The sequence below is a fragment of the Colobus angolensis genome, unplaced genomic scaffold, assembly GCF_000951035.1.
Source record: "Colobus angolensis palliatus isolate OR3802 unplaced genomic scaffold, Cang.pa_1.0 Scaffold524, whole genome shotgun sequence".
In the NCBI taxonomy this organism is placed as follows: Eukaryota; Metazoa; Chordata; class Mammalia; order Primates; family Cercopithecidae; genus Colobus; species Colobus angolensis.
The window spans coordinates 186,460-209,975 of record NW_012118755.1 but is presented as its reverse complement, the minus strand read 5'-3'; the positions used below and the strand labels follow the sequence as shown (position 1 = coordinate 209,975).

The 23,516-nt window shown below is 38.3% G+C and overlaps 1 protein-coding gene across 1 annotated transcript in view; it reads left to right on the top strand.

The window, feature by feature from the left end:
* The window catches only part of LOC105525239 (zinc finger protein 33A-like), a 141,844-nt gene extending 120,684 nt beyond the window's left edge, over positions 1 to 21,160 (top strand). Inside the window, 3 exon segments of the mRNA XM_011960775.1 lie at positions 17,401 to 17,501; positions 17,503 to 17,715; positions 17,718 to 21,160. Coding sequence (XP_011816165.1) covers positions 17,401 to 17,501; positions 17,503 to 17,715; positions 17,718 to 18,263 — 860 coding nt within the window. The 3' untranslated portion in view covers positions 18,264 to 21,160.
* Positions 21,161 to 23,516: the final 2,356 nt, after the last annotated feature.

The window sequence follows — 23,516 nt, the reverse complement described above, 5'->3', positions numbered from 1 at the left end:
GGCAGGCCTCCTGGAGCTGCTGTGAGCTCCACCCAGTTCGAGCTTCCTAGCGGCTTTGTTTACCTACTTAAGCCTCAGCAATGGCGGGCGCCCCTCCCCCAGCCTGGCTGCTACCTTGCGGTTAGATTGCAGACTGCTGTGCTAGCAATGGGGGAGGCTCCGTGGGCGTGTGACCCTCCCGGCCAGGTGTGGGATATAATCTCCTGGTGTGCCCGTTTGCTTAAAGCGCAGTATTTGGGTGGGAGTTATCCGATTTTCCAGGTGTTGTCTGTCTCAGTTCCCCTGGCTAGGAAAAGGGATTCCCTTCCCCCTTGCACTTCCCAGTGTGAGGTGATGCCTCGCCCTGCTTCAGCTCTCACTGGTTGGGCTGCAACAGCTGACCAGCACTGATTGTCCGGCACTCCCTAGTGAGATGAACCCAGTACCTCAGTTGAAAATGCAGAAATCACCTGTCTTCTGTGTCACTCGCGCTGGGAGCTGGAGACTGGAGCTGTTCCTATTGAGCCATCTTGCTCCGTCCAGGATGATTTATTTCTATTTCTGTTACTATGTCTCCTTTGTAGACTGACCTTTTTTTTTTTTTTTTAATCAATATGTAATGTTTTTCTCTTGTAACAATTTTTGACTTAAAGTCTCTTTTGTCTCAGTATAGCCACCCTGGCATTCTTTAGGTTACTATCCTCTTCTGTCATTTCAATTTCAACCTGCTGTGTTGTGTGTTTTTATCTAGAGAGTGTCTTATAGACTATATATAGTTGGATCATATATTTGTATTTATTTTGCCAATTCCTTTTTCTTTTTTTCTTTTTCTTTTTCTTTTTTTTTTTGAGACAATCTTACTGTGTCACCCAGGCTGGAGTGCAGTGCTGTGATCTTGACTCTCTGCAACCTCAACCTCCAGGGTTCAAACAATTCTTCTGCCTCAACCTGCTGAGTAGCTGGGATTACAGGTGCACACCATGACGCCTGGCTAATTTTTTTTTTTTTCTTTAGTAGAGACAGGGTCTCACCATATTGGCCAGGCTGGTCTCAAACTCCTGACCTCATGATCTGCCCACCTCGGCCTTCCAAAGTGCTGGGATTACAAGTGTGAGCCACGATGCCCAGCCTATTTTGACAATTTCTTTTAGTTGGGAGTTTAGTTTATTTACATTTAGAGTCAATGATAAACTGATAAAGGACTTAGGCCATTTTGCTAGTTATTTTCCATTTGTATTACATCTTTTTTGTTTTCAGTTTTTCTGTGTGTGCCTTTTTTTGTGTTTTTTTTTCTAATGTGCGATGTTAATTCATTTTGTATTTCTTTGTATTCATTATTTACCTAGTGTTAATACTTGGAATTCCAATGAACATCTTGAATTTATAACAATCTAGCTTGCATTAATACCAACTGAGCCTTAATATTATATAAAAACTCTGGTCCTGTATAGCTTTGTCCCTGTCCTTTGTCTTCTTATTGTGACATTTTATGCCTTCATAAATTGTGTGCACATTACCATAGATGTATAATTATTGTTTCATGTATATGTCTTTTAAATCATATAGAAAAAAGAGAGAACATAAAAGCCAAGAATACAATAAGACTGGCTTTTGCATTTACTTATAGTATTTACTTTTACCATTTGAATTTTTTGTGTGTTTGGATTGGAATTACTGTCTAGTGTCCTTTTGTTTCAACCTGAGGGACTGCCTTTTGCATTTCTTGTAGGACAGGTCTAGTACTAATATGTTTTCTCAGATTCTGTTGATCTAGGAATGTTTTAATTTCTCCTTCCTTTTTGAAAGGTAGTTTTGCCTAATGTAGAATTTTTGTTATCTTTTTTTTTTCTTTTGGCACTTTAAAGGTGCCATTATCTACTGCCTCTGGGCTTCATGGTTTCTGATGAAAGACTGTCTGTTAATCTTATTTCAGGTCCTTTGTACATGGTTAGTGCCTTATCTCTTGCTACTTTGAAGACTCTTTGTCTTTTAACAATTTATTATTTCTCTCAGTTTGAAGTTCTTTGATGTTATCCCAATTATAGTTTCTTGAGAGTCTTGGACATAGAGATTCATGTCTTTCATCAGTTTGAAAGGTCTTCAGACATTATTTCTTCAGATATTTTTTGGTTCCCTTTTCTCCTCTTTGTCAGTAACTCTTGTTATTAACTTGTGGGTATGCTTGATGTTGTCTCATGGATCTCTTAGGCACTGTCCATTTTTCACCATTCTTTTTCTCTGCTCCACAGAATGAATGATCTCCATCAGTGTCTTCAATTTTGCTGATTGTTCTCTTTGAGCTCTAATCTGTTATTGAATCTTTCCACTGATATTAAAAAATTTTAGTTGTACTTTTCAGCTCCAGTCAGTCCTAATTACATTTTTATAGTTTTGTTCTCTATATTAATATTTTATATTTGACACAGCATCATTCTCCTGGTTTCTGTTAGTTCTTTGGTTTCATTTAGCTCTTTGAGCACATTTAGAACAGCTGATTTAAATTCTTTACCTAGTAAGACCAATATTAAAGGTGTCTTTGAGGACAGGTTTTATTTATTTTTTCTGTGTGTCTGTGGGTCATATTATCTTCTTTGCATTCCTCATAATTTTTTATTGAAAACTGAACATTTTGAATATTAAAATATGCTAATTCTAGAAATCAGATTCTTTTGCTCAGAATTTGTTGTTGCTGTTTATTTTCTATTGTTTGCTTGTTTTGTGGCTTTTCTAAACTATTTTTGTAAAGTCAGTGTTCTTTGTTGTACATGGTTACTGAAACCTCTGTTCTGTTAGTTTAATGGTCAGTTTGTGATATGATAGAGAGTTATTTAAATGCCCAGAGCAAAAACAAAATAAAAAACTCTTCTGGTCTGTGCATACTGGCCCTGTTTTAAGGTGTTCCTGTAATGGTTTGCCAGGCCATTTACATCTCTGCATTAATCTTTACCTCCTGCTTACACAGAGCCTGAAGGTCAACCAGACGTGAAAGCTTAGGTTCCTCTCAGGTTTTTTTTGAGCATGCATAATTGCTTTGTACTTACACATGACCTCAATTCCCTGCTTTATGCAGATACTTTTCAAACCCCTTATCCCCAACCCTGGCCCCATGTGTTTCCTTCTGAGTTTTTCCATTCCCAGTTTTATCAGTCCATCTGCTGCTTTTCTCATCTAGCTGCTGTGGCCAGATAATTGCCTTTAAATACTTTCAACAAGCACTTCCTGGAAGACTAGCCCTGAGAAAGTTTTAAGGCAGGCAAAACAAAGACAAACCTGTGAGCCACTTCTTCAGAGAGCCTGCATAGACAGATCAAAATACACAACTGCAGTTCTCTGAAAACAAGGTGCATACTGTCCACTTTGGCACAGGCATCAGCAAGCCATACCAGGAATGTTCTGGGTATACCAGGTTTTTAATCAGATTGGAGAATTCTGAAAAGCTTGATGCTGACAGGGTTTTTTTCTTTTTTTTTTTTTTTTTAGTTTGGGATGGAGTTTTGGAGTTACCTATTCCATTTTCAGCCTGTCTCCCACATCAATTTTTGAATAATTACTCTGTGGCACAACAGATGTACCTAACTCATCTTGTCCTTTTCTTGCACTACCTCTGCCATTAGCCATTTCTCCAAAGGACATTGTTCTTTCTAGTGGAGGGTGGAATTTTAAAAGCAAGATCTGGGTGCTCATTGCTAAAGGTTGTCACTGCCTCAGACCCTCTCAATTGACAGAATTAGGAAATATACATACACACACACAAATACACATGTGTACACCTATTTTTGTATTGGTTTATCTACACATATTTTTTAAACAATGAGTTTACATAGACATTTTCCAATTTCAATCTTAACCCCATAGCCTTTCTGTTTTCCATCTTTGTAACTTCAACAATATTTATTTGCTCCTTCTCCCTGTTTGTATCCAATCTTTCTTTCTTTCTTTCTTTCTTTGTTTTTTTTTTGAGATGGACTTTTGCTCTTGGTGCCCAGGCTGGAATGCAATGGTATGATTTCAGCTCACTGCAACCTCTGCCTTCTGCGTTCAAGTGATTCTCCTACCTCAGCCTCCCAAGTAGCTCGGATTACAGGCATACACCACCATGCCTGGGTAATTTTGTATTTTCAGTATATACGGGGTTTCTCCATGTTGGTCACGCTGGTCTCGAACTCCTGACCTCAGGTGATCTGCCTGCCTTGGCCTAATAAAGTGTTGGGATTGCAGGTGTGAGCCACTACGCCTGTCCTGTATCTAATCTCTTAAACCTGCCAGTGCTACCTGTCTCCTCAGCTCTGGTTTGATCCCTTAGATCAGCATTCCTGGAATTACCCATACTTGCTATATTAAATATTCAAATCAGATTTGATGTATTAAAACATTTTAGAAGTTAAAAGGGGCCATTTGACTAAGTCTTCTTATTTATGGAAAAACATCATTACTTTATGTAAGCTTATCAAAAATAAAATTTCTGATCATTGGCAGCACAGTGTCTGAACCTGTCTCTACAGGTTGTCAAACCACTACTTTGTCCATTAAGTTATAAGGACACTTATCCCATTCATGAAAGCAGAGCTTCCTAATCACCTCCTGAAGGCCATGCCTCTTCACACTATTGCAGTGGTATTAGATTTCAACATATGAAGTTGTGAAGGGCACAAACATTCAGACCATAGCACTAAGTATTTTATTCTACTGGATACTATCATAAATGGAATTATTTTCTGAATTTCCTTTTGAATTGTTCATTGTTGGAGTACTTTTTTTTTTAACCTAATTGTTGTGCGTTGGTTTTGCACTCTGCAACTTCGTCGAAACTGTTTGTTAGCTCGTAGATTTTTTGTGGATTATTTGCTAAGTAATGTTATCCGCAAATAGAGGAGTTTTACTTCTCTATTTGAATGTCTTTCATTTCTTTTTCTTGCCTATTTGCTCTGGCTAGAACTTTTAATACAGTGTTAAATTGCAGTGGTGAAAGCACTATCCTTTGCCTGTTTATGATCTTGGTTGGGGGGATCTTTTCGGTCTTTCACTATGGAGTATGTTACCTATGAGTTTTTCATATATGTACTTTATTATGTTGAGGAACAGGCAGCAATCTTTGCTATTTGGCAGCCTCCTCTGGTGATACCAAAACAAGCAGGGTCTGGAGTGGACCTCCAGCAAACTCTAGCAGACCTGCAGCAGAGGGACCTGACTATTAGAAGGAAAACTAACAAAGAGAAAGGAATAACATCAACATCAAAAAAAGGACATCCACTCAGAGACCCCATCCGAAGGTAAATAAATCACGAAGATGGGGAGAAACCAGCGCAAAAGGCTGACAATTCCAAAAACCAGAACACCTCTTCTCCTCCAAAAGATCACAACTCCTTGCCAGCAAGGGAACAAAACTGGATGGAGAATGCATTTGACAAATTGACAGAAGTAGGTTTCAGAAGGTGGGTAATAACTAACTACTCTGAGCTAAAGGAGCATTTTCTACCCAATGCAAGGAAGCTAAGAACCTTGGAAAAAGGTTAGACAAATTGCTTACTGGAATAACCAGGTTACAGAAGAACATAAGTCACCTGATGGAGCTGAAAAACACAAGAACTTCGTGAAGCCTACATAAGTGTCAATAGCTGAATGGATCAAATTGAAGAAAGAATATAAGAGACTGAAGATCAAACTAATGAAATGAAGTAGGAAGACAAGATTAGAGAAAAAAGAACGAAAAGGAATAAAGCCTCCCAAGAAATATAGGACTATGTGAAAATACCAAATCTGTGTTTGATTGGTTACCTGAAAGTGATGGAGAGAATGGAACCAAGCTGGGAAACACTCTTCAGGATATTATCCATGAGAATTTTCCCAACCTGGCAAGAGAAGTCAACACTCAAATTCAGGAAATACAGGTAACACCACAAAGATACTCCTCAACAAGAACAACCCAAGACACATAAGCATCAGATTCACCAAAGTTGAAATGAAGGAAAACATGTTAAGGGCAGCTAGAGAGAAAGGTCAGATGACTCACAAAGGGAATTCCATCAGACCAACAGTAGATCTCTGCAGAAACACTACAAGCCAGAAGAGAGTGCGGGCCAATATTCAACATTCTTAAAGAAAAGAATTTTCAACCTGGAATTTCATATCCAGCCAAACTAAGCTTCATAAGTGGAGGAGAAATAAAATCCTTTACAGACAAACAAATGCTGAGAAATTTTGTCACTACCGGGCCTGCCTTACAAGAGTTCCTGAAGGAAGCACTAAACATGGAAAGTAACAACCAGTATCAACCACTGCAACAACATACCAAATTATAAAGGTTATCGACACTATGAAAAAACTGCATCAACTAATGGACAAAATAACCAGGTAGCATCATAATGACAGGATCAAATTCACACATAACAATATTAACCTTAAATGTAAACAGGCCAAATGCCCCAATTAAAAGACACAGACTGGCAAATTGGATAAAAAGTCAACACCTGTCAGTGTGCTGTATTCAGGAGACCCATCTCATGTACAGAGACACACATAGGCTCAAAATAAAGAGATGGAGGAATATTTACCAAGCAAATGGGAAGCCAAAAACAAAAAAACAAAAAAAAAAACAGGTGTTACAATCTTAGTCTCTGATAAAACATACTTTAAACCAACAAAGATCAAAAAAGACAAAGAAGGGCATTAGATAATGGTAAAGGGATCAATGCAACAAGAAGAGCTAACTACCCTAAATATATATGCACCCAATACACAGGAGCACCCAGATTCATAAAGCAAGTTCTTAGAGACCTACAAAGACACTTAGACTCCCACACAATAATAGTGGGAAACTTTAACAACCCACTGTCAGTATTAGACAGATTGAGACAGAAAATTAGCAGGGATATTCAGAACTTTAACTCAGCTCTGGACCAAGCAGACCTAATAGACATCTACAGAACTCTCTCTACCGAAATCAACAGAATATACATTCTTCTCAGCACCACATCACATTTATTCTAACGTTGGCTACATAATTGGAAGTAAAACACTCCTCAGCAAATTCAAAAGAATGGAAAGGATAACAGTCTCTCAGACCACAGTGCAATCAAATTAGAAATCAGTATTAAGAAACTCACTCAAAACTGCACAATTACATGAAAACTGAACAACCTGCTCCTGAATGACTACTGGGTAAATGATGAAATTAAGGCAGAAATAAAGACGTTATTTGAAACCAATGAGAACAAAGACACAATGTACCAGAATCTCTGGGACACATTTAAAGCAGTGTGTAGAGGGAAATTTGCAGCACTAAATGCCCACAACAGAAAGCAGGAAATATCTAAAATAGACATCCTAGCATCACAAAAAAGCTAGAGAAGCAAGAGCAAACAAATTCAAAAGCTAGCAGAAGGCAAGAAATAACTAAGATCAGAGAAGGACTGATAGAGAGATGAAAAACCCTTCAAAAAATCAATGAATCCAGGAGCTGGTTTTTGAAAAGATCAACAAAATAGAATAGCAAAAAGAATAAAGAAGAAAAGAGAAGAATCAAATCGATGCATTAAAAAATGATAAAGGGGATATCACCACTGATCCCACAGAAATACAAACTACTGTCAGAGAATACTATCAACACCCCTACGCAAATAATCTAGAAAATCTAGAAGAAATAGATAAATTCCTGGACATATACACCCTCCCAAGTCTAAAGCAGGAAGAAGTCGAATCCCTGAATGGACCAATAACAAGTTCTGAAATTGAGGCAGTAAATAATAGCCTACCAAGCAAAAAAGTCTAGGACCAGATGAATTCACAGCCAAATACTACCAGAGATACAAGAAGGAGCTGATACCATTCCCTCTGAAACTATTCCAAGCAACAGAAAAAGAGGGAATCCTCTCTAACTCATTTTATGAAGCCAGCATCGTCCTGATACCAAAACCTTGCAGGGACACAACAAAAAAAGAGAATTTTACACCAGTATCCCTGATGAACATTGACACAAAAGTCCTCAATAAAATACTTGCAAACTGAATCTAGCTGTACTTCAAAAAGCTTATCTACCATGCTGAAGTCAGCTGCATCCCTGGGATGCAAGGCTGGTTCAACATATGCAAATTAATAAACGTATTTCATGAAATAAACGGAACCAATGACAAAAACCACGTGATTATCTCAACAGGTGCAGAAAAGGCCTTTGAGAAAATTCAACACCCCTTCATGCTAAAACTCTCAAAACACTAGGTATTGATGGAACATATCTCAAAATAATAAGAGCTATTTATGACAAACCCACAGCCAATATCATACTGAATGGGCAAAAACTGGAAGCATTTCCTTTGACAACCAGCACAAGACAAGGATGCCCTCTCTCACCACTCCTATTCAACATAGTATTGAAAGTTCTGGCCAGGGCATTTGGGCAAGAGAAAGAAATGAAGCGTATTCAGATAGGAAAAGAGGAAGTCAAATTATCTCTGTTTGCAGATGACATGACTGTATATTTAGAAAACCCCATTGTCTCAGCCCCAAATCTCCTAAAGCTGATAAGCAACTTCAGGAAGGTCTCAGGATACAAAATTAATGTGCAAAAATCACAAGCATTCTTATACACCAGTAACAGAGAGCCAAATCATGAATGAACTCCCATTCATAATAGCTTCAAAGAGAATAAAATACCTAGGAATCCAACTTATGAGGGATGTAAACGACCTCTTCAAGGAGAACTACAAATCACTGCTCAGTGAAATAAAAGAGGACACAAACAAATGGAAGAACATACCATGCTCATGAATAGGAAGAATCAATATTTTGAAAACGGCCATACTGCCCAAGGTAATTTATAGACTGAGTGCCTTCCCCATTAAGCTACCAATGAGTTTCTTCACAGAATTGGAAAAAACTGCTTTAACGTTCATATGGAAGCAAAAAAGAGCCTGCATTGCCAAGTCAATCCTAAGCCAAAAGAACAAAGCTGGAGGCATCACACTACCTGACTTCAAACTATACTACAAGGCTACAGTAACCAAAGCAGCATGGTACTGGTACCAAAACAGAGATACAGACCAATGGAACAGAACAGAGCCCTCAGAAATAACACCACACATCTACAGCCACCTGATCTTTGACAAACCTGACAAAAGCAATGGGGAAATGATTCCCTATTTAATAAATGGTGTTGGGAAAACTGGCTAGCTATATGCAGGAAACTGAAACTGGACTCCTTCCTTACAATTTATACAAAAATTAACTCAAGATGGATTAAACACTTAAGACCTAAAACCATAAAATCCCTAGGAGAAAACCTAGGCAGTACCATTCAGTACATAGGTGTAGGCAATGACTTCATGACTAAAACACCAAAAGCAAAGGCAACAAATGCAAAATTGACAAACGGGATCTAATTAAACTAAAGAGCTTCTGCACAGCAAAAGAAACTATCATCAGAATGAACAGACAACCTCCAGAACGGGAGAAAATTTTTGCAATTTATCCATCTGACATAGGGCTAATATCCAGAATCTACAAAGAACTTAAACAAACTTACAATTAAAAAACCCCATCAAAAATTGGGTGAGGGATATGAACAGACACTTCTCAAAAGAAGACATTTATGCGGCCAACAAGCATATGAAAAACTCATCATCACTGGTCATTAGAGAAATGCAAATCAAAACCACAATGAGATACCATCTCATGCCAGTTAGAATAGCAATCATTAAAAAGTCAGGAAACAACAGATGCTGGAGAGGAGAAACAGGAACGATTTTATACTGTTGGTGGGAGTGCAAATTAGTTCAACCATTGTGGAAGTCAGGTGGCGATTCCTGAAGGATCTAGAACCAGAAATACCATTTGACCCAGGAATCCCATTACTGGGTATATACCCAAAGGATTATAAATCATTCTACTATAAGGACACATGCATATGTATGTTTTTTTGCAGCATTATTCACAATAACAAAGACTTGGAACCAACGTAAATGGTCATCAATGATTGGATAAAGAAAATGTGGCACATGTATGTCATGAAATACTATGCAGCCATAAAAAAGGATGAGTTCATGTCCTTTGCAGGGACAGGGATGAAGCTGGAAACCATCATTCTCAGCAAACTAACACAAGAACAGAAAACCAAACGCCACTGTTCTCACTCATAAGTGGGAGTTGGACAAGGAGAACACGTAGACACAGGGAGGGGAACATCTCATACTGGGGCCTGTCAGGGGGTGGTGGGCTAGGGGAGAGATAGCATTAGGAGAAGTGCCTTATGTAGATGATTGGTTGATGGGTACAGCAAACCACCATGTCACGTGTATACCTATGTAATAAACTGGTATGTTCTGCACACGTACCCCAGAAAAAAAAAAAAAAAAAACCTGTTGACTGTACTCACCCTGTTTTACTATCAGATGCTCCATCTTATTCATTCTAATTACATTTTTGTATGCATTATTTGAAGAAATTTATCCACTCTGCCAATCTTCCATTTTTCTTATTTATTTAATCCTAATTTCTCTTTTAAGACCAAATCCAGATGAAAACTTGGCTTATAATCTTATAACAGTTCCCTTGTTTGTCGTGAATCACATTTCAACCCAAAGGATTCCCTTTAGCATTCCTTGCAGAGTAGATCTAGTGAAAACATATTCTCTTAGCTTGTGTTCATCTGGGAATGTCCTCATTATTGACAGGCATGTTTGCCCAGCATACAATTCTCAGCTGACAGTTTTTTCTTTCAGCACTTTGAATATATCAATCTAGTGTATTCTAACCTTCAAGGTTTCTGCTGATGATCTTTTTGAGGTTCTTTTGTATGTGACAAATTGCTTCTCCTTTTCTGCTTCAAGATTCTCTGTCATTTTTTTTTTTTCCTGACTGATTATAACATGTCTTGGTGGATGTATTTGAGTTTATTTTGAGTTTATGTATAGATTTGTGTCTTTCACCAAATTTGGGAAGTTTTGGCTTTTCTACAAATACTCTATTTCCTTGCCTCTCTTGTATTCTTCTACATTTCCCATGTTTGTGTTGGTCAGCTTGATGGTGTCCCATAGGTCCTTTGGGTTCTGTTTATTTTTCTTAATTCTTTTTTGCTCTGATTCTCAAACTTGGTAATTTCAATAGTCTTATACTTAAATTCACAGATTCTTTTTGACATTCCCAAGTTTGTTGTTGAACTCCTCTGGTGAATTCATTATTTCAGTTATGGTACTGTTTAGTTTTAGAATGTCTATGTGGTTGTTTATTATAATTTCAATCTCTTTTTTGATATTTGTAAGTTGTTTTCTTGGTTCTCTCTAGTTCTTGTATGTTTTAGCTTTTGAATATATGTAAGACAGTTGATTTAAAGTCTTTGTTTAAGAATTGTTATGTTTGGTTTGCCTCAGGGATAAATGTCAATTTATATTTTTCCTGTGATTGGACAACAGTTCCAGTTTCTTTGTATGCTTTGTGATTTTCTTATTCCTGCTGAAACTGGGCATTTTAATATTATAATTTGGTAACTTTAGAAATCACTTTCTTATTCTTCTCTATACTTTGCTGTTCTTAATTATTGAAGTCTTCAATCATCCATTTGTTTTTATGAATTTTTCAGACTGTTTTTTGCAGTCTCTATTTCTAGTCATGTGTGGTCACTGACTTCTCTCTCTAGTTTGTGTTCAGATAGTGTTTTAACCAGCACTTTTCCTGGAGGGCCAGGATTCAAACAACCACCACCAAAAACTAAAAAAAACTAAAAAAAACCCAATAAAACCCTTTTCCTATTATTTGCAAGTTGACTGTCCTTAGCACTTTTGAAGCACTTAGCCTGGTCCATTTAGAACTTCATCTTAGTCTTCACTGCTTGCTTGCACTGAGCGTAGAGATTAGCCAGAAGTAAAACGTTAGGGTCTTTTGAGGTCTTTGCCATGCTTCTCCTGTCCTGGGTATGTGCTTGGTGTTCTGAATTCCCTGACCCATTTATGCCTAGTGTTCCATTATTGGAACGCTAAGCATGTGGGAGTTATATGCTACTGCTCAAGGTCATTTCAAGGTCTGATTGCAAAAATTTAAAAAATTGCAACCTCAGGCATAAATGGGCTATAATGTACACAGTGCTCTTGATTGCCCTCATTTCCCCCCAAAAAAGTCTCTCTTTAGCTTTTTTTTTCTCTTTTGGAATTCATTTGAGAATGGTATTTATCTCCTGGATTTATCTATATTTTACAAACTATTCTTTTATTAGCTCTTTTTCCAGTTTTTATTTTGTTATAATTTGTGCAATTTTATACATTTAGATTTGTACGATTCTGTATTTTACATCCATTTTGTTTTCTTTCTTTCTTTCTTTCCTTTTTTTGAGACAAGAGTTTTACTCTGTTTGCCCAGGCTGGAGTACAGTGGTGTGATCTTGGCTCACTGCAACTCCGCCTCCCAGGTTCAGGTGATTCTCCTGTCTCAGCCTCCTGAGTAGCTGGGAATACAGGTGCCTGCCTCTGTGCCTGGCTAATTTTCATATTTTTAGTAGAGACGGGGTTTCACCACGTTGGCCATGCTGGTCTTGAACTCCTGACCTCGTGATCCTCCCGCCTTGGCCTACCAAAGTGCTGGGATTACAGGCGTAAGCCACCGCACCTGGCCCATTTTGTTTTCTAGTAGTGTTCAGAGAGTATTTGCTTTGTTTTCAGTTAGGCAAATATTAACATTTAATTTTGAAATGCTCTTTTTTTAGTCTGTGATTTTTCTTTTGTTTTGTTTTGAGACCAAGTCTCACTCTGTCATCCAGGCTGGAGTGTAGTGGCACAATCTTGGCTCACTGCAATCTCCACCTCCCGGGTTCAAGCGATTCTCCTCCCTCAGCCTCCCGAGTAGCAGGGATTGCAGGTGTCCACAACCACGCATGGCTATTTTTTGCCTTTTTAGTAGGGATGGGGTTTCACCATGTTGGCCAGGCAGGTCTTGAACTCCAGACCTTAGGTCCCTCCCAAGCTTCAGAATCATCTCTGTAGCCTTCCACTGGACATTCTCACTTCCATAACATGAAGACATTCCAGAAGCTGCATGGCCTGCATGTGTCTTATTGTCACTCTGCACTCTCCCCTTCCTCAACACCCAACCTCCTGGTTCTAATTTCCAGACCTTCTAATGCCTCTATGCAGGCCCTCTAGAAGTAGCCCTTCTTCTCTTCTTTTGTTTAGTGAATTCCCTCTTCCACATCTCCACTACTGCCTCTTAATATAGACAATCTACCTCTAATGCTACTCTCCAGCGGTCTCCAATCTACTTTGGTGGCATTGCTTCCTCAGTGAAAACTGAATTATGTTACAGAGATTCAGTTGTGTATTTCCAGTTCACCATCAACTTCTGTTATTCGCATCAATGACCTGGAGTTGGGAGAGCAGGGAGCCTATGGCCTAAAGGAAGTGTGCAAGATAATTGTGTTTATATCATATACTGCCAGTCCTTTAGGGCTTGGGAGGAAAATATCAGCATGCCTATTTATATTTTTATCTATAAAATAAGAACAAAATTAAGCTTTCCTTATATGTGGATTGATTGTATTTTATTTACTTTATAAATAAATGTAAGTGAAACTAGTAGTTGCTAAGAATTTTTACAGATTAGATGAGTGATAAATATTTGGAGAACACTAACAGGATTAAAGCCAAAAGTATTTCCTAGTCTCCCTCATCTCCCATGCCTCTGCAACCTTTATCTCATCACAGGTAAGACATGCTCTTATCCTGTTAAGCAGTTCCATTGACTTGCCACATATTTTTTCAGGTTTTTAACCTTTTCATAAATTTTTGTTATATGTTTGCAAATGAACTAAAGTTTTGTCACTTTAGTGAAATCTAATATGTTGACATACTTTCACATGAATTTGCACAGACCACTTTTATGATCCATCTGTTTTGCACATATCTGTGGTGTGAGTCCGTTAAGTCCTATAGTAGGTATGTCTCTGTATGTATGTTTCCTTGTGAGAAGATATGTTCCTCTCCTGTAATTACAGGAAGACTCTTGTATTCAAATTGGAATACTCAGAAACTAAGAAAGCTCTAGGCACATGTAGGCACTAAATATTTTAGCATTAAGTAATAAATTAATGCACCAACAGGATATTTCTACTATGATTTTTTACCCACAATGTGTAACATAAAGCAACATATGACATAGAGGCTTTTTATAACATTTTCTATTTAATTTTCAACAATAAAAATGGTAAGGATTAGTCCCTAAACATCCTTTTTCACGTCAACTGATTCTTATCACTTCAGACTGAGCAGAACTGTGATTTTCCAGGGATCAGTGTCATTTAGGGATGTGACTGTGGGCTTCACTCAAGAGGAGTGGCAGCATCTGGACCCTGCCCAGAGGACCCTGTACAGGGATGTGATGCTGGAGAACTACAGCCACCTTGTCTCAGTAGGTAGGTAGGAATTGTTTCCCATGTAGAAGACCAGAATGCACGTGCTTTCTTATCAGTAGAAACTTGTGAAACTTTTGTAAAATATAATAATATTTAGGTTTGAGATTCAGAGATCAAGGACAATTGATCCCTTTTGGATACTAAAGAGAATGACAGAATTAAATGAAGTGTGTGTGTGTGTGTGTGTGTGTACTGTTTGGGGTATACTGTCTTCCTCCTTCAGGAAAACCCACCCAGTTTGTCCCAAGTAATACAATTCTCATCCACAGGATATTGCATTCCTAAACCAGAAGTGATTCTCAAGTTGGAGAAAGGCGAGGAGCCATGGATATTAGAGGAAAAATTTCCAAGCCAGCGTCATCTAGGTGAGTTAGTATGTGCCAGATGGAATTTAAAGGAAGGTAGATCACAAAGGGTAGGTTCAGGTAATAAGACCATTGAAATGTTCTTCAGGAATCATGTTTTAGAGGCTCTAGAACTTTGGAACTAACATGTTGACATGACCCAAATATCCAGTGACTCTGAATCACCCAGCATCTCCCAATATCACTTCCATACACACATCTTGTTGTTTTTTTTTTAATTGTGGTATAAATTATATGGTTAAGCCAAAGATTAATAATATATATATGTGTGTGTGTGTGTGTGTGTGTGTGTGTGTATAAACACTCATGTATCCATCACTGAGATGAATATATAGAGTGATTTTTCAACACCCCCGGAAAGCTCCCTGGTGTACTTTTCCCAGTAAAGAGCATTCCTCCTTCTTTAAAATATTAAACATATTTTTCTATACATGCTTTTTTGAGTTGCTCATTCTTTAGCTTTTTACCATATTTATCATTTTTTTACAGAATTATTTTACAATAGCCTGGGCCCAGTGGTTCATGCCTATAATTCCAGGACTTTGGGAGGCTGAGGTGCGAGGAACGCTTGAGCCCAGGAATTTGAGGCCAGCTTGGGCAAAACAGGAAGACCCCATCTCTATGAAAACTTAAAAAATTAGCCAGGCATGGTGGCACACATCTGTGGTCTCATGCCTGGCTAATTTTTGTGATCTCAGCTACTGGAGAGCTGAGGTGAGAGTCTTATTTTAGCCTGGGAAGAGGCTACAGTTAACTGTGTTTGTGCCATTGCAATGCAGCCTGGGTGACAAGGCAAGATTCTGTCTCTAAAAAATAAAAGCAGTTAAAATTAAAATTAAACATTCAACCAGTAAGGATTTCAGCGTGAAGCCTGAAAATATTTGTGTTTGGAAAAGCTCTCCAGGTAATATTGATAAACATTATTTGTTAAACACCACTGATTTAAATATCTATGTAGGGCACTAAGAAAAAATCATAGGCAAAGTAATGGCTGCCAGGAAAATAGTTGGTGAGCAAAATCAGAACCACATGAAATATTTTAAAAATCAGTGTTTAACAAAGAATATTGTTATAGCAATCCAGCTGATGTTTGTGCTTAAATGAATTATACAAACAGTTCTTTCATGTTTTTTAGTGAATGAACCTGGAAAATTTGGGAAGGCAAACTTTTAAAAACACTGTTAGAATACAATCTGACAATGAAAAAACAATCAGTATGAGATTATGATGGGAATGAGCAATTTATGAGGGACAAACAGTTGAACCTACCTAGAGTGAAATATATTCATTCTAGACTCGTAAAAGAATGGCTTGGTTCTAATCTGAATCTAAATGTAAAGATATGTTTACTTCAGTGATACCTTGTTAAAAAAAAATGTGTTTGTTCTTGGGACATTGGACTCAGTATAGTATAGTACAGTTGGTGGAATAAAGGGCAAATCCCATAGCCAGAATAGAACCATTAACCTGATCCTGTGACAAGGATGTCTTGTTCACTCATTGATTTCACTCTTATTGTTGCATACTTTTATTCCTAGTGAATCAGAGCTAGAAAAACAATTGAGCCAGGTGCAGTGCTTCATGCCTGTAATCCCAGCACTTTGGAAGGCCAATGTGGATGAATTGCTTGAAGCCAGTAGTTCGAGACCAGCCTGGCTAACATGGCAAAATCCTGTGTCTACTAAAAACATAAAAACTAGCTGAACATGGTTGTGTACATCTGTAGTCCCAGCTACTTGGGAGGTTGAGGCATGAGAATCGCTTGAACCCAGGAAGCAGAGGTTGTAGTGAGCTGAGATCATGTCACTACACTCCAGCCTGGGTGACAGAGCAAGACTCTGTCTCAAAAACACCACCACCACCACCAACCAACAACAACAAAACCACACAGAATTGGAGCCTGGATTACAGGACTATCTATGAATTAGAACTTTTAGAAATTCAGCTTGTTGCTGCTGTGTTGAATTAAAAAGAGGTATAAGACTGGAAGTGTGCACATTGTTGTCATAATGTAGGTATGAGGAGGTAATGGCCTAAACTGAGCCATGCCTTCAAATATAATGCTAACTTTATTTCTCTTACATATCCTTGTCAACTAATCTTTCTTGTCACTCTATATTTCAGAATTAATTAATACCAGTAGAAACTATTCAAGAATGAATTTCAGTGAGTTTAACAAAGGTGGAAAATGTTTGTGTGATGAAAAGCATGAAATAATTCATTCTGAAGAGGAACTTTATGAATATAATAAAAATGGGAACAGCTTCTGGCTGAATGAAGACCTCATTTGGCATCAGAAAATTAAAAATTGGGAGCAACCTTTTGAATACAATGAATGTGGGAAAGCTTTCCCTGAGAATTCATTCTTCCTTGTACATAAGAGAGGTTACACAGGACAGAAAACCTGCAAATATACTGAACATGGGAAAACCTATGATATGTCATTTTTCATTACCCATCAGCAAACGCATCCAAGAGAAAACCACTATGAATGTAATCAATGTGGAGAAAACATCTTTGAGGAATCCATCCTCCTTGAACATCAGAGTGTTTACCCATTCAGCCAGAAGTTAAATCTCACTCCAATTCAGAGAACCCACTCAATTAACAATATTATTGAATATAATGAGTGTGGAACCTTTTTCAGTGAAAAATTAGTCCTTCATTTACAACAGAGAACACATACAGGAGAAAAACCTTATGAATGTCATGAATGTGGAAAAACCTTCACCCAGAAGTCAGCCCATACAAGACATCAGAGAACACACACAGGGGGAAAACACTATGAATGTCATGAATGTGGGAAGACCTTTTATAAGAATTCAGACCTCATTAAACATCAAAGAATTCATACAGGGGAGAGACCTTATAGATGTCATGAATGTGGGAAATCCTTCAGTGAAAAGTCAACCCTTACTCAACATCAAAGAACACACACAGGCGAGAAACCATATGAATGTCATGAATGTGGGAAAACCTTTTCATTTAAGTCAGTCCTTACTGTGCATCAGAAAACACACACAGGGGAGAAGCCCTATGAATGCTATGCATGTGGGAAAGCCTTTCTCAGAAAATCAGACCTCATTAAACATCAAAGAATTCACACAGGCGAAAAACCTTATGAATGCAATGAATGTGGGAAATCATTCTCTGAGAAGTCAACCCTTACTAAACATCTAAGAACTCACACAGGTGAGAAACCTTATGAATGTATTCAGTGTGGAAAATTTTTCTGCTACTACTCCGGTTTCACAGAACATCTGAGAAGACACACAGGGGAGAAACCTTTTGGATGTAATGAATGTGGGAAAACCTTCCGTCAGAAGTCAGCCCTAATTGTTCACCAGAGAACTCATATAAGACAGAAACCCTATGGATGTAATGAATGTGGAAAATCATTCTGTGTGAAGTCAAAACTCATTGCACATCGTAGAACACACACAGGGGAGAAACCCTATGAATGTAATGTTTGTGGAAAATCATTCTATGTTAAGTCAAAACTAACTGTACATCAGAGAACACACTTGGGGTGAAACCCTGTAAATGTAGTAAGTGAGGGAAATTACTCTGGGTGAAGTCAGAACTTTGTGGAACACAGAACATAAAGGGTGAGAGAAATCGGTTAATATAATGATAATGAGAACACCTTTGGCCTGAAGTCAGTTCTCACAGTATTGAGAGAACTTAGAGAAAAAACAATATGAAGATACGGAATACAGGAAAACATTATTCTGGACTTGGGACCACACATTATGTTATAAAACTAAAAGTGGAAAAAACTTACTGGTGAATGAATGTAGGAAACATTTTGCCCAGTGCCACTCCTCATTAAACATCAGAGAATTCACATGGTGTGAAGCCTGTGTCAACATCCCTAGGTTGAGAAGGGATGCATTTTTCTGCTACTACTGCAGTTTCACAGAATATCTGAGAAGACACACGGGAGAAACCATTGGGGTGTAATGAATGTGGAAAAACCTTTCATCAGAAGTCAGCCCTAATTTTTCACCACAGAGCTCATATAAGACAGAAACCCTACGGATGTAATGAATGTGGAAAATAATTCTGTGTGAAGTCAAGAGGCCAGAGAAAATGCACAAACTATAGGAAACTATAGGAAAGCATTTACTATGAGGTTATATTTTATGGAGTATGTGTAATAAGAAGTAGCTTCTCAATGAACATCAGATAGTAGAGAAAGTAGTTTTAACTGTATCTAACGTGTGGACGTTTTAAGTTAAAATCTAAATTCAATATAGAACAGAGGTGTTGAATTGCAGTATATCTAGCAACTTAAGAAAATGTGGAAAAAAGATTTGTATTGAGAAATAGCATTTTACTTTGTTAATATGGTTTAGTTCATTGTCAAGACTGCTGTTTTCTAAGAGACTTGAAAATATGTCATTCGAGCCAATGGCTATAAGTAGTTCAAAGATTTATTGCTTAGCCATGTGCAAAATAAGGGGATCCACAAACAAGAATGCTCTTGTATGTCCAGGAAGAAAGAGAAAGACCCTCAATATAGGGCCATAGTACAGGAGCCCACCAGCAGGATTTTTGAATAATCCTGGGGCAGACTAAATTTAGACGACCCGTCTCAGAATGGTGGATCAAAGGGGCAAGTCAATTTGCCTTGCATGCAACTTATGAGGATTAGTAGAAGAGAGTGGGTCCAGATTTCTGGTGGTTTCTGCCCTGGCAGATGTCTAACACATAAGCCAGGACATTCTGCTGTGAGTGACTTATTGTACCCAACTCTATTTCTCTCCATACTGAAACATGTCTTTCATAGGTGATAAAACTTTTGAAAATGTGTATATAGATATAACTTACATACGGAGCTTTCAAAAAGCACAAACAGGATGGGCATGGTGGTTCGTGCCTGTAATCCCAGTACTTTGGGAGGCCGAGGTGGGCAAATCACCTGAGGTCAGGAGTTCCAGACCAGCCTGACCAACATGAAACCCTGTCTCTACTAAAAATACAAAAATTAGCCAGGCATGGTGGTGCACACCTGTAATCCTGGCTACTAAAGAGGCTGAGGTGGGAGGATCACTTGTGAACCTGGGAGGTGGAGGTTTCAGTGAGCTGAGATCATGCCACTGCACTCCAGCCTGAGCAACAGAGAAAGATTAAAAAAAAAAAAACAGCAAAAATAGATTTTGCTATTGGGTAAGGTATAGTAGTTGGCAGCAGAATGGACCGATTGAGGACAAGTATAAAATTACAGAAAATATTTAAATGCAAATTATTGCTATAGAAGCAAAGAAGACTAAAGGGGCAAAATTCTAGAGAGTGGTAAAAAGAATGCAGCTCTGGGGGCCCTTTCCACTTCTGACAATAGGGAAGAACCTGAATACTGAACTTGGTTCAGGCAGAGGGCCATAACCTGGGGGTCAGGGGAAGGCATGGGGGGACCAGAAAGCGGGAGAACAATCAAGACTGCAGTGTAAAGAATGAATACATTAGGGGTTTCAAACACATATAATTTCTCAAATTTCCAGATGTTTCATGCTGCATAGGGCAGGATTCTGAAAAGCTAATTTGAGAAGATAATAAGTAGGATTTTTGTTTTGTTTTGCATTTGGCAGTATGAAGGAGAAATGATTAAAACTTAGGAAGTGCCAGTGGGTTGGTCCTTTGCTTAACATGCCATTAGTAAAAGCCCTGGAAACAAGGTCATACTAGAGATTGATTGTGCTTGTCACAACTGCAAATAGTACCTGAGTGGAATATTCAAAAACTTGCTTAGAAAGAAAACTCTAGGAACAGATGGCTTCGCTGAACTTACTCCAAATATTTAAAAGTAATACCAGGCTTTTATAAACTTTTCTAGAAGAAAAAATATGGAACTTTTCCATTCAGTTTTTGAGGCCAGTACAACTTTGGTACCAAAACCTTAAAAAAAAAAAAAAAAAAAACCATAAAGCTATAGACCAAAGTCTTTTAGATGCAAAATCCTAAAATTGAAAAAAATGTCTAGCCATATCCATAAACTATATAATCACCAAGAGATGTTTATTAGGGCAATCAAAAGATGATTTTTTTTTTTTTTAAATGTGGCCTTCTATTCCTGTTTCTTTTGATTCCCCTCTTTGAGTTTTCATGTGTCTCTCCTGACTTCCTTCCCCAGAGTGGAGGAGTTAGACTTGCCTCGTGGGATGAGAGGAGTTGTGGCGTTGTTCCTGCTGGCACCAAGAGGGCTGATGGTGAGGTGTTGAAGGGACGGGGAGAAGATAGGCAGCATTGTTGAGAGATTGGTAACATTGAGCAAATATGTTGAGAATGATGACAGCAAGGTTTCTCCATTAGAGTAGGTACTTTAAAAATAGGAATGAGGAGGGCTAGAAAACCTGGAGTGAGACATTAGAATAGAACTCATATCTTTTAAATATATAGGAACAAATAGAGAAATTGTTGTGTGTGCACATATGCATATATTTTGTGATTCATTCTACTGAGAGGACCTAAACACAGTGACACCTCAGTAATAGTAAGCACACCAACTGCCAAGTTACTAGTTCCTAAATACTATCCACAAAAAATAGGGGACCAGAGATGATTCCTAGTCAGAGTTTGGGAGAAATACAAGATGAACCTGAATCATCTCATGTACCTAACAGTAAGAAAATACTCTGGTTGGTCGCAGTGTCTCATGCCTGTAATTCTAGCATGTTAGAAGGTCAAGGTGGGTGGGTTGCTTGAGCCCAGGAGTTTGAGACCAGCCTGGGCAACATGGCACAACTGTCTCTACAAAAAATACAAAAATTAGCCAGGCATGGTGGCATGCACCTGTAGTCCGAGGTACTCAGGAGGCAGAGAGGTGGGAAGATCACTTGAGCTTGGGAGACTGAGGCTGCATTTAGCTGTGATCGTGCCACTGCACTCTAGCCTGAAGACAGAGTGAGACCCTGTCTCAGGAAAAAAGGGAAAAAAAAAGATGTCATTCAGCGGGTTAATGGATACACTGTGGAACATCCAGAAAACTTAACATTCTTCAAAGAAATAGAAAACACAATCCTAAAATTTATATGGGAACCACAAAAGACCTAGAATAGTCAGAGCTATCCTGCACAAAAAGAATCAAATTGGAGAAATTGTATTACTAGACTTCAAATTATTCAACAGAGCTACAGTAACCAAAACAGCATGCTACTGGCATAAAAACAGACACATAGGAACAGAATAGACAACCCAGAAACAAATTCATACATCTATGGTGGACTCACTTTTGACAAAGGTATGAAGAACATGCATTGGGGAAAGGATAGTGTCTTTAATAAGTGGTGCTGTGAAAACTGGGTATCCATATGCAGAAGAATGAAACTAGACCCCCATCTCTTATCATATACAAAAATCAAAATTAATTGAAAAGTTCAATCTAAGACCTCAAACTATGAAACAGCTAAAAGAAAACATTGGAGAATCTCTCCAGGACATTGGAGTGGGCAAAGATTTCTTGTGTAATACCTGACAACCATAGCAAAAGTGGACGAATGGGATTACATCAAGTTAAAAAGCTTCTGCATTGCAAAGGAAACAACAAAGTGAAGAGACAACCCATAGAATGGGAGAGAATATTTGCAAACTATCCATCTGTATTAGGCTTTTCTTGAAATACTATAAAAAAATACTCAAGGCTGGGCGTGGTGGCTCATGCCTGTAATCCCAGCACTTTGGGAGGCCGAGGTGGGCGGATCACGAAGTCAGGAGATTGAGACCATCCTGGCCAACATGGTAAAACCCCATCTCTACTAAAAATACAAAACAATTAGCTGGGCATGATGGGGGCGCGCCTTTAGTCCCAGCTACTCGGGAGGCTGAGGCAAGAGAATGGCGTGAACCTGGGAGGCGGAGCTTGCAGTGAGCCGAGATTGCGCCAGTACACTCCAGCCTGGAGGCAGAGCGAGACTCCATCTCAAAAAAAAAAAAAAAAAAAAAAAAAATACTCGAGACTGGGTAATTTATAAAGAAGAGGTTTAGTTGGCTCATGGTTTTGCAAGCTGTACAGGAAGCATGGTGCTAACATCTTATCAGCTTGTAGGGAGGTGTCAGGAAGTTTCCAACCACGATGGAAGGCAAAAGGAGAGTAAGTATCTCACATGGCAGGAGCAGGGGCAAAGAGAGGGGGAGGGAGGTGCCACACACACTTAACCAGATCTTGTGAGTACTCAGATTTTGTGAGTGGTGCTTGAGGTCATGGATACCCCATTTACCCTGATGTGTTTATACACATTTGATACCTGTATTAAAATATCTCATGTACCCCATAAACATACACCTACTTTGTACCCACAAAAATTTAAAAATAAAGTTTATTTCAGTGTTTAAAGACTTGTTATTAAAAATAGCAGTTTCAATAAATTTAATATTTAAATAAATCTCCCAATATTCTTAACACTGGAAGAAGTTTTCCAAAATGTGGATGGCAGAAATATGGGCCTTGATGTGAGGACAGCATCAATTAATGAGGGATCCTCCCCCTTGAACAAAACAGCTTCCTCCAAGACCCACCTTTAATGCTGAGCATTACCTCTCAAAATGAAATTTGGGCAGTGACTAATATCCAAACTATATCAACATCTGACAAGATGTTCACAACCAGAATATATAAGGAGCTATAACAATTCTATAGAAAAAAATATCTGATTTAAAACTGGGCAAAAATCTGAATAGACATTTCTCAAAAGAAGACATACAAATGGCAAACAGGCATATGAAAAGATACTCAACATCACTGATCCATTAGAGAAATGCAAATCAAAACTACAATGAGATATCATCTC